At 40.3% G+C, this 14,598-nt stretch overlaps 1 protein-coding gene across 1 annotated transcript in view; it reads right to left on the reverse strand.

The window, feature by feature from the left end:
• Positions 1–14,598, reverse strand: part of LOC134357446 (thiosulfate sulfurtransferase/rhodanese-like domain-containing protein 2) — a 29,325-nt gene that overhangs the window by 12,003 nt on the left and 2,724 nt on the right. The window contains exons 2-6 of the mRNA XM_063069034.1: positions 13,817–14,127; positions 11,319–11,427; positions 4,813–4,935; positions 2,796–2,901; positions 2,354–2,469 (exon numbers count right to left, since the gene is read on the reverse strand). Coding sequence (XP_062925104.1) covers positions 2,354–2,469; positions 2,796–2,901; positions 4,813–4,935; positions 11,319–11,427; positions 13,817–14,127 — 765 coding nt within the window. The remainder of the gene's footprint in view (positions 1–2,353; positions 2,470–2,795; positions 2,902–4,812; positions 4,936–11,318; positions 11,428–13,816; positions 14,128–14,598) is intronic.

Genomic DNA, 14,598 nt, shown 5'->3' on the forward strand with positions numbered 1-14,598 from the left:
CTACTAGACAGGTATATGGAGGAATTTAAGGTGGGAGCTTATATGGGTGGCAGGGTTTGAAAGTTGGCACAACATTGTGGGCCGAAGGGCCTGTACTGTGCTGTACTATTCTATGTACCTTATCACTTTAATTTTTCGTCCTCGTCCCACTTTGTTGTCCTTTATTATTGGGCTTTCTGAACAGACTTTTATTTCAGATTTCCAGCAACTACAGTATTCTGTATCTCACAGTGCCACGAAATAGCACCAACACCTTTAACGTCACCCACAGAATCTTGGTTTCCATCCTACCATACATGTTACTTTTGTTCCCAAGATCTTTTCTGACTCAGGCAACAACTTAAAGATGCTCATTTTCTCACAGTTCCAATTTTGATGAAGGATCATTAATCTGACATATACCCTCTGACAGAACTGATTTCCCACCACTGCAACTGGATCCCATCAAAGAACTTGCGGCAATACCATCTCCACGAGATGTTGCATTTCTCACTTGAAAAGTGACAGAACATTAATGTTGTTAATATGCAAATTTACTAGCATAACATAGAACAATGAAAAATATCCAATGAGCTTTAAATCTCCTGTCTGTGGAAATTTGTGTATGTGATTGGTCATTTGAGACAGGATAAGTTACAGGGGGGGAAAAAGGTTGGGAAATAGGATGCTCTCAAAGTCAGCAAAGACTTGATAAGCCAAATAGCCTGTTAGTAACTAAATTTGAAATAATATAAATACAAACTTGTTGAATGATTTATCCTGTTCTGTTACATATTTTCCACAAGCTACATCTCACTAATTTTCTGCCTAATATTTCTATGACTTAAGATTTTCTCCTTAATTATTTAAATATGTCACAGTAGGGGTAGGTTTGTAATGTGAAAGCATATACTGTATATCTGGGTGGCGGGATACAGCTCTACCAAAGGGGTAAGGCCCCCTTTCCCTCTACTAGCCCGCAGGACACACTTGGGCAAGATGTAGCACCTGCTTCCATGCTTAGCATCCACCGCGCCACCCAGTCAGGGTCACATGAAGCCATGGAAGCTGGTGGTGGATGGTTGTGGTGCATATCACATGATATGGTTATGCAACCACTGATACCAGGCAGACAATCGCTGAAGAGCATTGATCACGGTCTAGACGAAGGCAAAAACAAATCACTTCTTAAGAAAATTTGCTAAGAACAGTCACAGTCATGGATGGACCATAATCACATAATGATGATGATACAGTAGATCTTTGTTATGATTTGATAATTATTTATGCAATGGCCAATTGCTTGCAATAAACTCCACATTTCAAAGGTTCTAAATTTGTTGCTACTTTTCCTTTCAAATCCAAACTTTCTCTCTGTTCTTGTACCTGATTTGACTTTTTAATTCACCCTCTTTTCCTAGTCATTCTTATTTTAGTCTCAATCCCCAAATCTCAGTGGCTGATACACTTCAGATCCTTGTTGCTTTTGTAATGACATTACAAGCCTTACTTGGCATGTTAGATTGCAAAATATTATCCAGGTGAAGAGTGCAGGAGAAAGCTATTATGTTATTGCTCCAGCAAGTTCTGGTTCCAAACTTCAAACACAACTGCTAATCAATTTATTCCTCTTGCTTAAGGTGAAAATGGTATTCTAACACTAACTTCATAGTGGCACAGTTAGTACAGTTGCTGCCACAGTTAGTACAGTTGCTGCCACACAACAGCAAAGACCTGACCTTGGGTGCTGATTTTGTGAAGTTTGCATGTGCAGCTCCGGAGACCAATTGATTGTTGGCTATTCATTGTGGTACCATTACAGACAATATAGGTTTTCATTTTCTTCTCTCTATATGTGCAGGTAGGGGATCACATTATATATTTCAGACAAACCACCTTCATTAAATCCAACTACAATATTCACAACATCTTGGTTGCAATCAACAAAATTAAGAATAGAACATGAACTTAGGCCCTTTAGTTAAGTTTAGCACAGTTGCATAATAATTGCACAAAGTAACTAACATTAAAGTTTAATAAACATTTCCTTTTTCAGTTCACTAAAATTTTCCAAATGGGGTTCAAAACAATTGTTGCCACTTATCGATCATTTTTAAGTCACGTAAAAAAATGCAGAGTACACATGTACAAGCCTTCCACAAGATCTTGCCATGCTGAGAACAAAACAACTGCTCCTCAGTTATTTATTAGTACAAGAGTTTATACAAAATATCAGCATCAAAATTTTATAGAAATTTTTCACCATTTGTGGCATCATGATTTATCAATTATTAAATATTTAAAAGCATCTGTTCATATAGTTTCTAATTTATTAGCTGATTGGAAAAGCAAAAATGTCTGAATAAAAACTCACTATTTTACTCTCATAGAAGTTTCTACAATCTAGCAAAATGGTGTCCTTTCGAATTTGGGCATTGTTGGACAACGCTTCCACTTTTCTGTGAAATTCTTCTGGAGTTAGATGAATTCCTAGAATATATATATATATATATATAAAATAAACCAAACTAAATTGCAGATGCACACACATTTATGTTGCCACAACATCATTCAAGCAAATGTGCTTTCAATTATATAGCGTTGGTAAAAATGCCAAGAAAGTCTAATCCTCTGCTAAATTAAACCTATGTTTATTCAGGATCCTGTTGAACACAAAAAACGTAATCCAAGTTATCCTTCTAAATTATTGATATTAATTAGCTCACAACTTGTAAATAAACAGTCAGGCCATTTATGAATAGACTTTTAGTTACTCCAATGTACTAGTACCCAGTCCCACATACTCTTTCGCTTACCTGCATCCTTGTAAGAGATCTTTTCGGGATCCACTCCCATGGGAACAACCTCTTTAAAAACTCCAACTCGCAGGTCTGGAAAACAGTGGGCACCTCCAGCACTCCGCTTAGCCAAAAATATTTATCATAAGAATTGTTTTGTAGTTCACAAAGGTGTGAATAGTTTTATATACCGATATGCTGCATGCACATAGCACTTTAAATTGACTAGAATTAAAGTACCACAGAACAAAATGGAAATATGAAGAACATTTCAAAAAAGTTATCTAAATCATGTACTGTAATATAAATGATATTAAGTATACTGTATATGTCAGGAAAACTAAAAATCATATAACTAAAGGGGCAGTAGCTTTTAGGTGCAGTGGTCCCAATTCATGTCAGGGTAAGTTCAATACTGATGAGAAAGTAAATTCAACAATACTTTCAAAACAGCATTCAGTAAATATAAGGAAAAATAACTTTTCCTATAAGGAAAATAATGATTTGAAGATTAGCCGACTGGCAGAAGGCAAAGAGTGGGAATAAAGGGGGCCTTTTCTGATTGGCTACTGGAGACTAGTGGTGTTCTGAAAAGGTCTGTGTTGGGTCCCCTACTTTTCCTGACATATATGTTAATGACCTGGATGATGGAATAGATGGCTTTGTGGCAAAGTTTGCAGAAGATAAGTGAAAGGACAGGTAGTGTTGAGGAAGCAGAAGCATTTGGACAGATAAGGAGAATGGCAAAGAAGCTGCAGATGGAAAACAGTGTAGGAAAGTGTATGGCCATGTACTTAGGAAGAAGGAATAAAGGTGTACACTATTTTCTAAATGGGGAGCGAATTCAGAGATCAGTGAAAAGGACTTGGGAGTCCAACAACAGAATTCCCTATATGTTAAGTTGGTATCAAGGAATGCAAATGTAATGGTGGCATTCATTTCGAGGACCAGAGTATAAAAACAAGAATGTAATGTTGCAGCTTTAAGGCATTGGTTAGACCATATTTGGAGTACTGTGAGCAGTTTTGGGTCCCACGTCCAAGGAAGAATACGCTGGCATCAGAGAGGGTCCAGAGGTTTACAATTATCCCAGGAATGAAAGGGTTAACATACGAGGAACATTTGATGGCTTTGGGCCTGTATTCACTGGAGTTCAGAAGAATGAGGGAAAATATCGAATATTGAAAGGCATAAATAGAGTGGATGTGGAGAGGGCCTAGGACCAGAGGGCACAGCATCAGAATACAAGGATGTCCTTCAGAACAGAGATGAGGACGAATTTCTTTAGCCAGACGTTGGTGATTCTGTGGAATTATTTGTTACAGATGGATGTGGAGGCCAAGTCATTGGGTATTTTTAAAGCAGAGATTGATATGTTTTTGATTAGTAAGGGCATAGAAGGTTATGGGGAGAAGCAGGAGAATGTGCTTGAGACCAAAAATAAATCAGCAATGATCAAACGGTAGAGCAGACTTGATGGGCCAAATGTCGATTTCTGCTCCTATGGATCAGCGTTAGAGCTATGGCTTATCTGATCTAATAACTTTGATTTGGGTGCAAGACCATTTCTAACTTTGAAGATGACACAAAACTTAGCAGTACTGTGAACAATGAAGAGAATAGGGATAAATTGCAGTGAGATAAAAAGTGAGGAACAGGCAACTATGCTGCAAATGAAGTTCAATGTGGAGAAATGCATGCCAATGTATTCTGGCAGAAAAGATGCTGTTCTGATAATGATGCAGAAGTTGAGGGATGACGTATGTGTGCAGAAGTGACTGCAAGTGACAAGGCAGCTGAGAAAGTGCTTAATAAGGCATACACAATTGTGAACTTCAATAAAGGTAGAGAGCATTAAAGCAGGGAAGTTGTGTTGAATCTTTATAAAACAATGCTTCGGACTCAGCTGATGTTTTCTGAGTTCAATGAAGTACATGAGTAGATTTCTTACAAATATAATTTTAACCACAGTAACAGAACTTTGTTATATTTACACTTATTATTTAATATGGCAGAAAACCAGTTTTTCCTTTACCTTAAAGTCCTCAATGGACATACTTTGAAAGAGTGGATGGGAAAGCATAGTCTGAATATACAGCTCAGTTGCCATTTTGCATCCACCGACTGTTCCATTAATTCCTTCTTTAGAGACGCGCACCTGAAAGAAAAGTTGCTAGTTGAAAAACTCATTTGATACTCAGTGTAAACTATCAATCAACCATGTCCTAATTTGCCCAAATTTATAGTGAAACTACTGATGCACTTCCACTACCAGAAATCTGCTAACAAAGTGTGTTTCTGTACCATTTTGTTTTTATGTATCAGTTAATAAGATAACATCTGTGGAGAGAAGAATTAATCCTTTGATTGTCAGTGCCAGTCTTAACAATGTCTCATTTTCCGAGATTTTAGGCTGACATTTTAGTATTGTCAGAATTACCACCTTTCAGGATCACCTGTTCAAATAGACACCACTCTTAATTCATGCTCCTCCTGAGACATAAACACAAGGAATTCTGCAGAGCTGGAAATTCAAGCAACACACATCAAAGTTGCTGGTGAACACAGCAGGCCAGGCAGCATCTCTAGGAAGAGGTACAGTCGACGTTTCGGGCCGAGACCCTTCGTCAGGACTAACTGAAAGAAGAGCTAGTAAGAGATTTGAAAGTGGGAGGGGGAGGGGGAGATCCAAAATGATAGGAGAAGACAGGAGGGGGAGGGATGGAGCCAAGAGCTGGACAGGTGATTGGCAAAAGGGATATGAGAGGATCATGGGACAGGAGGTCCAGGGAGAAGGAAAAGGGGGAGGGCAGAAAAAACCCAGAGGATGGGCAAGGGGTATAGTCAGAGGGGGGGAGAGGGGGAGAGGGGGAGAGGGGGAGAGGGGGAGAGGGGAGAGGGGGAGAGGGGGGAGGGGAGAGGGGAGAGGGGGAGAGGGGGAGAGGGGGAGAGGGGGAGAGGGGGAGAGGGGGAGAGGGGAGAGGGGGAGAGGGGGAGAGGGGGAGAGGGGGAGAGGGGAGAGGGGGAGAGGGGGAGAGGGGGAGAGGGGGAGAGGGGGAGAGGGGGAGAGGGGGAGAGGGGGAGAGGGGGAGAGGGGGAGAGGGGGAGAGGGGGAGAGGGGGAGAGGGGGAGAGGGGGAGAGGGGGAGAAAGAATGTGTGTATATAAATAAATAACAGATGGGGTACGAGGGGGAGGTGGAGCATTAGCGGAAGTTTGAGAAGTCAATGTTCATGCCATCAGGTTGGAGGCTACCCAGACGGAATATAAGGTGTTGTTCCTCCAACCTGAGTGTGGCTTCATCTTTACAGTAGAGGAGGCCGTGGATAGACATGTCAGAATGGGAATGGGATGTGGAATTAAAATATGTGGCCACTGGGAGATCCTGCTTTCTCTGGCGGACAGAGCGTAGATGTTCAGCAAAGTGGCCTCCCAGTCTGCGTCGGGTCTCGCCAATATATAAAAGGCCACATCGGGAGCGCCGGACGCAGTATATCACCCCAGTCGACTCACAGGTGAAGTGTTGCCTCACCTGGAAGGACTGTTTGGGGCCCTGAATGGTGGTAAGGGAGGAAGTGTAAGGCCATGTGTAGCACTTGTTCCGCTTACAAGGATAAGTGCCAGGAGGGAGATCAGTGGGGAGGGATGGGGAAGACGAATGGACAAGGGAGTCGCGTAGGGAGCGATTCCTGCGGAAAGCGGGATGGGGGGGGAGGGAAAGATGTACTTAGTGGTGGGATCCCATTGGAGGTAGTGGAAGTTACGGAGGTTAATATGTTGGACCCAGAGGCTGGTGGGGTGGTAGGTGAGGACAAGAGGAACCCTATTCCTAGTGGGATGGCAGGAGGATGGAGTGAGAGCAGATGTGCGTGAAATGGGGGAGATACGTTTGAGAGCAGAGTTGATGGTGGAGGAAGGGAAGCCCCTTTCTTTAATATGTCTATCCATGGCTTCCTCTACTGTAAAGATGAAGCCACACTCAGGTTGGAGGAACAACACCTTATATTCTGTCTGGGTAGCCTCCAACCTGATGGCATGAACATTGACTTCTCAAACTTCCGCTAATGCCCCACCACCCCCTCGTACTCCATCCATTATTTATTTATATACACACATTCTTTCTCCTTCTCTCTTTTTTCTCCCTCTGTCCCTCTGACTATACCCCTTGCCCATCCTCTGGGTTTTTTCTGCCCTCCCCCTTTTCCTTCTCCCTGGACCTCCTGTCCCATGATCCTCTCATATCCCTTTTGCCAATCAACTGTCCAGCTCTTGGCTCCATCCCTCCCCCTCCTGTCTTCTCCTATCATTTTGGATCTCTCCCCCCACCCCACTTTCAAATCTCTTACTAGCTCTTCCTTCAGTTAGTCCCGATGAAGGGTCTTGGTCCGAAACGTCGACTGTACCTCTTCCTAGAGATGCTGCCTGGCCTGCTGCGTTCACCAGCAACTTTAATGTGTGTTGCTCCTCCTGAGACACGCATGTTACATAAATTATTTATAACCAACTAATTTAGAATACCTTTAAAGGCTTTTCCTGGTTTACAACATTTACAAAATTGAAAATAAACTCAATTACAATTTTTTTGTTACTAAATGTTGCAATTAGGGAACGTTTTTCAATTCACTTTCTGTAACACAACATAACAAGAAGAGTTATAAAAGAAAATACCTTTATCACACTTAAGACAGAAACACGAAGCATAAATAGTTAATCAGAATTATCTTCCATTGAGTTGCTTAACTGCATTGGCAGGAGACAGCATCACAATGTTGTTAACACTGCTATAAAGCATATAATCAAACAATGAAGTGCTGTTATTTTAACTGTCTGTTGAATCTTACTAAGACTAGGCAGCAAGAGGATGAGATTTGCCTCTTAAATTATTAGCAAGATCCTGGTTGATTTTTTTACCACAGCATCACTATCAGAACTTTTCTATATATTACGTTCAAATATTTTAGCTTTCTCAAAAGAAAATTAAAGGACAGCATCTCATCATTTGATTGGACATAGAACAAATGTTATGGCAGTCCTTATAATCCGGTTAGAAACAGAAACATACGAGGGGTGATTGATAAGTTTGTGGCCTAAGGTAGAAGGAGTCAATTTCAGAAAACCTAACACATTTATTTTTCAACATAGTCCCCTCCTACATTTACACACTTAGTCCAGCGGTCGTGGAGCATATGGATCTTGGAGCTCCAGATAGTGTCCACAGCAGGGGTGATTGATAAGTACGTGGCCTAAGGTAGAAGGAGATGAGTTATACAGCTCTCATTACATGCATGTGCAGTTCAACTCTTTGAGTGATTATGCAGAAAGTTTGAAGTTATTAACTCATCTCCTTCTACCTTAGGCCACGAACTTAGCAATCACCCCTGATGAGTTATTAACCTCAAACTATCTGCATAATCACTCAAAAAGTTGAACTGCGTGTGCATGTAACGAGAGTTGTATAACTCAACTCCTTCTCCCTTAGGTCACGTACTTATCAATCAATTCTGCTGTGGACACTTTCTGGAGCTCCAAGATCCGTATTTTCCATGACCATTGGACTAAGTGTGTAAACGTAGGAGGGGACTATGTTGAAAAATAAATGTGCCAGGTTTTCTAAAATTAACTCCTTCTACCTTAGGCCACGGACTTAACAATCACCCCTCGTAGAAAACCTACAGGACAATACAGGCCCTTCGGCCCACAAAGTTGTGCTGAACATGTCCCTACCTTAGAAATTACTAGGCTTACCCATAGCCCTCTATTTTTCTAAGCTCCATGTACCTATCCAAAAGTCTCTTAAAAGACCCTATCTTATCCGCCTGCACCACTGTTGCCGGCAGCCCATTCCACGCACTCACCACTCTCTGCATAAAAAACTTATCCCTGACATCTCCTCTGTACCTACTCCCCAGCACCTTAAACCTGTGTCCTCTTGTGGCAACTATTTCAGCTCTGGGAAAAAGCCTCTGTCTATCCACACGATCAATACCTCTCACCATCTTATACACCTCTATCAGGTCACCTCTCATCCTCCGTAGCTCCAAGGAGAAAGACTGAGTTCACTCAACCTGTTTTCATAAAGCATGCTCCCCAATCCAGGCAACATCCTTGTAAATCTCCTCTGCACCCATTCTATGACTTCCACATCCTTCCTGTAGTGAGGCGACCAGAACTGAGCACAGTACTCCAAATGGGGTCTGACCAGGGTCCTATATAGCTGCAACATTACCTCTCGGCTCCTAAATTCAATTCCACGATTAATGAAGGCCAATACACTGTATGCCTTCTTAACCACAGAGTCAACCTGCGCAGCTGCTTTGAGCGTCCTATGGACTCGGATCCCAAGATCCCCCTGATCCTGTACACTCCCAAGATTTACCATTAATACTATATTCTGCCGTCATATTTGACCTACCAAAATGAACCACTTCACATTTACCTGGGTTGAAAGAATTAGTCAGAACTCTTAATTGTATGCTCACTCTATCTGTCTCAAGTCCAGCCAAGGTATTTTATCTTCCAAGCTTATCTTTTGTTCAACCTGTATCTTCAGAAATATCAATCTATTTTTAATGCTGCATCTTGGAAAGTGAAAGTTGAAATCATTCCTTAAATTACTATGCGCTTGTAACAAAAAATTAAATTGGATTTAAATTTTGCTTTCAAGATAAAACTCCTGTAAAGGAGACATATGTGTTCATAAACAACACATTTTACTTAATGTCATTGCACTGGAGTAACAGTTTATTTTAATAGTGGACTCATTTGAACATATAATCTTTCAGTTTCTCCCTAAAAGTTGGCAACTCTAACAGTACTGCACTGAAAAGTCAGCCTTATATTTTCTTATTTCCAGCAGCTTTTTGCTCTAGTAGAAGTAATTTCATTTCACTTTGTGATGATAACAGCCCATATACTGTGACACATTGCTTAAATATAGAATCATGGAAAAGTTATGGCTCAGGATGTCCACCACTTAGCTCATTGTATCTGTGTTGTCGGAAATGTGCTACCCAACCTAATCCTGCCTTTCTAAATATGGTTATGAGCCTTGCAGATTATGAATCATCCAAGTGCACATGAATGTAATGTTCAATATAATTAGTTTCTGCAACCGCCATCCCTTAAGGTGATGATTTCCAGATTCCTGTACCTTGTCTGCCCCATTCCTTGAAACAATTATTTTAAATTGGTACCTCCTGATTTTATGACTTATTTGCTAGGGGAAATGGATATTTCCAGTTTAATCTCCCAGTCACTCAATTTTATATAGTTCAATTAATTCTTCCCTAAGTTCCAATGCAAACAACTCTACCTTTTCCAGTTTTTCCCCCTTAAAACTAAAATATTCCAGTGCTTGCAATATCTTCATGGACCTCCTCTGCAATCCCTCTGATGCAATCACATCGTTCCTGCATTATGATGGACGTACCTAGTATTTCAAGCTGTGATCTAATTAGTGCTCTGTTTAGTTCAATATAACCTCCCTGCATTTACATTCAAAGCTTCAGCTAATTGTCTTCAACCATACCCATGTTAAATGAAACAGTGTTCTTCCAGGTGCATACAGTCACACAGCACACAACACATAGCACAGAATTAAGATAGCACAGATGGTCTTAGCCCAAGTCCCTTGGGGATGGCCTGAAGATTGATGGTGCATGGGATATTGTCCCGGAGCTACTTTTCTGCAAGAAGTATGCAGCAGATCCTCATCTCGTGCTGCCATGGATGAGTGCAGTCCAGCTCGTCTCCCACCGAACACTGGAGAGCTGCAATGATAGGAGGGGCCAACCCCCAACCAAGCACCAACTCCAGCATGCCTGCCACGCCTCTGCTCCTTCCCTGGGCGGCTGCAACAAACAATGCCACTCATGTGCCTTTTTAACTACTTTATTGAACTAGTCTTGCTATATTTTAGAACCTTAATGGAGATAATCCAAGGTCTTTCTGCTCCTCACAAACTCAATATATTCTCATTTATTGCATACTCCCTGTGTTGTTTTAGGGAACGTGTCATGCCAACCATCAAGCACCCATCTTAGACTAATCCTACCCTAGTATATTTCTCCACACATCCTCAAAGCCTGAGCATTTGTTCTGATACTGCTCATCTATATGCTCGAAGTAGTTTACAGTGGCCAATGTTTGGGATGTTGGTAAGAAACCACAGTACCCAGAGGAAATTCTTGTTTTCCTGCCTGATTTGCTAAGCAATCTACATCTTCTTGCAGTCTAAGCTTTGCCCCTCACTGTCAACTACATGTCCAACTTTTTTACCATCTACAAACTCCATCATCACAATTGCCACATTGTGGGAATTGTACAATTGCGGGAATAGTGAATGCTGTGGAAACCTACTGACAATACCCCTTCACTTTTGCTTCCAGCCAACCACACCCAACTTTGGATCCAATTGCCAATCTCCACAGTCTTACCTTTGACCAGCCAATCTATCGATAATTTTATGAGATCAACTTTCACAAGGTCACATCTGGCAGATTAGGCATACAAAAGCTAGATGTAAAAGATATCCATCATTTACCTTGCCCGTAAGATGCAGCTGAAGACATAAGACTTTTTGCCATTTGCAGATTATTTGCGGGTCCTCAATGTCACAATAGGAATAATATAACAGTACTTCGCCTTCTGCACTAGGAACAAGCACAATAAAACTTCTAAATGCAACAACCAAAATTACATTATCAGGAAAAAAAAGAAATTGATGAGAATACTCAGCTCAGGCAACATCTATGGAGAGGCAAAAGGTAAATATTTCAAGCTGATGACCTTTCATCACAACTACAAAATGTTAGAAATACAAAATAAGCAGCTTTGGGCTGTAGAAATCGAGGGGAGGAGAGGGGAGCATAGAAGTAATTACTGTGATAGAAAAGATTAAATGATTCAAAAAATGTTGGCATTAAGACAAAAAGGGGACAGAAATGGGACAAGTAAAGAAACAGAAAGATTCAAGGGAAGGAAAGTGAAAGTATAGGTTTAACTCTCTGTTAAGTCCAGAAAACCATAAAGTTTCAGACCAAAATGCTATCCTTCTAATTCTTGTTGAGCGTTACCAAACAGTGCACGAATCTAAGAACAATGTTCTTAGGGCAGAGAAATTAAACTGACATGGGTCATTTTAAGGGATTGAATTGAGGTATTCTAGAATACATTCACCCATCAGTGTCTGGTCTGGCAAATTAACAAGGGTTTGCTGCATGAGCAATGAATACAGTATGTCAAATTGGGGAAAAAAACAAGCATATGTAAATATCTCTATTAGTGGAATAACAGAATTTGAAGTAATGGATGGTGGGAAGGACAGCGGTAAAAATGTATGTTTTAAATCTCCTATGGTTGTATAGAAAGGTGTTATGGAAAATGGGGGGGGGGGGGGAGGTACAGACATGCCAAAAGACTGGATGAATGTCAAGAAAGGGACAACTAAACTGTTTCTCTTTCCACAGATGTTACCTTACCTGCTGAGTGTTTCCATCATTTTCTGTTTTCAGTTTATTGCTTTCTGAGCTGAAAAAGGAAGGGAAAGATGTTTTGGTGAAAGTATCAGATTACAGCTAGCACTAATGGCAAAGAACAGTCTGTTAAATGTGGAGACTTAGACAGTTGAAAGCAAAAGACAAAAGGAACCTTACCATGATTTGCAGAGTGAAGGGCAGGAAAACTCAGGGAAATGAAAGAGACATTATTTGGCACCTTTACACAAACTGCAAGGGAATCCTTAGTTAGGGAAAAACAGAAAAGGTAGTACAATAACATCCAATGGAGACAGAACCTATTGACTAATTCCTTCAAGGAAGCAGGACAGAAGGAGGCATAATCAAGTTGGCTGTGAGAATAAATGGTCTTATAACACATACTGAACAATGATTCACATATGTGAAGTTCAGCAGTATCAGAGGATAATTCTGCTGCTCCTCTTTAAACCTTTGCTGGGCTGGTCTGGCTTCCCGATTTGTCCCACTAGAACCTTTTTCTCCTTACATTGGTCCTTCGGCCATTTAATTACTCTTGCATTAGAACCTATTATCTTTCTGTTATTGCCTTCCCTTATCTGCATCTTATAACTTGGTCATCCCTAATTTTTTTCCAGCTCATTAAACTAAAATGCAAGATCAACCTCACAGGGCAAAAATTTCAACGGAAGAGAATGGACTCAAGGGGTTAAGGTAAAGTGTTAGTACATTTATTTTTAAAAATTGTTTAAAAGTAATTTGAATCCAAACATTGATGGTACGAAATTGTTGATGCTGATAGCAAGAAGAATCAAAGGTTACCCGAAGGTAGGAGAATGGGGTTGAGAGGGATAATAAATCAGCCTTGATGGAATGGCAGAATAGACTCGAAGGGCTGAATAGTCTTTGTCTTATGGAGGGTATTCTTTGACTACAGAATTTGTTGGCAAGATGAGCAGAGCAATGGCAGATGGAACTTGATCCAGAAATAAGTGAGAATAAGCATATTGGGGTAACTAATAAAATTGCATTATGTATGGCAAATGAAGGAACCTAGAATGGATTGAGGAAAAAGGGACATTGCCATAGATGTCCTAAGGTCCCTGAAGGCAGCAGACAAGGTTAAGGCAGTCTTCATTAGTTGAGGTATTGAAAACAAATGCGAGATTACTGAGTGACCACATTAAACATTAGTTACACAGTCTAGTACTGAGTGAATTTCCTGTCACAGCTCTGAGAAAGATGTGATTACAAAAGAGAATACAGAGAAAGTTCACCAGAATGTTAACCTTGATGAAGTGTTTCAGCTATGAGGAGAGTTAGCTGAGTTTGTCTTCCTTGGAATTAGAAGGCTGAGTGGGATCTGGCTGAGGTTTACAAAACTGAGAAGCAGAGTGAAAAGATAATTGTTTCCCCTCAGCAGAGTTGTGTAAAACTGGACTTTGAGTTTAAAGACACAGGCTTTCTTTAAAAGACGTGTCTGAGAATCAGAAGTCAAAGTAAAATAAGTTTTCCTATGACCATTTCATTGCTGCAAAGAAAAATGAAAAGAAAATTAAGTTCTTACCATGCTAGATCAAAGTTAATACCACTTGTACCAGGTAACCATGTAGATATGTCAAATTCTTCCTTTGTTTTATTGTGTTGTGATGCAGAATCATGCTTTCTTGTTAGCTTGGATTTCTTTTGTCCTAACAAATTGAAAATAGCTTCAGTTTGCTGTAGGACCTCAGACATATGTTCATTTCCCACATGCTTGTGAATGCACACTTCTTTATCAAACTGCTGTCCACAGCATTCCCAATGTATATTTTCCTCATCCAATTCTGGGTTACTGCTTTTAGATACTTGTCTTGATTTGATAAAAAGTGCAAATGCCTAAAACAAAGAAAGTATAAGTGTATGTGACAAGAAAACGATAAAATTACATTGAAAGTACTATCATAACGAAATCACAAGTGAAAAGTAGAAGTTTTATGGTTCACTAAGTTAGGCGACTACTCATTTCATTACCACAAAATCAACACTCTTGTTCTCTTGGAAGATAATGTATGCAATTCAAAAAACATTTATTTCCTTTCTTATTAAAAGTTATAAAATCTACTGCTACTTTGGGATATCAGTCAATCTGTGAAAGCTGTTTGCACAATATCAAAAGTATCAGGATGCAAGTATTCTAAATCAGCAAACACATTCTAGGAATCGATTATTGCAACTGGGTTTATGTTAATGAATACACACAATGACAATCAAGATCTCAGTTTGTTTAACTGCATGCAGCAAGTGACAACCATCACCAAGATTAAAAAAAAATCTTCCAATGAGAATTCCGTCTTTGAGTTAGCACTA

This window comes from Mobula hypostoma, chromosome 16, assembly GCF_963921235.1.
Source record: "Mobula hypostoma chromosome 16, sMobHyp1.1, whole genome shotgun sequence".
NCBI lineage: Eukaryota > Metazoa > Chordata > Chondrichthyes > Myliobatiformes > Myliobatidae > Mobula > Mobula hypostoma.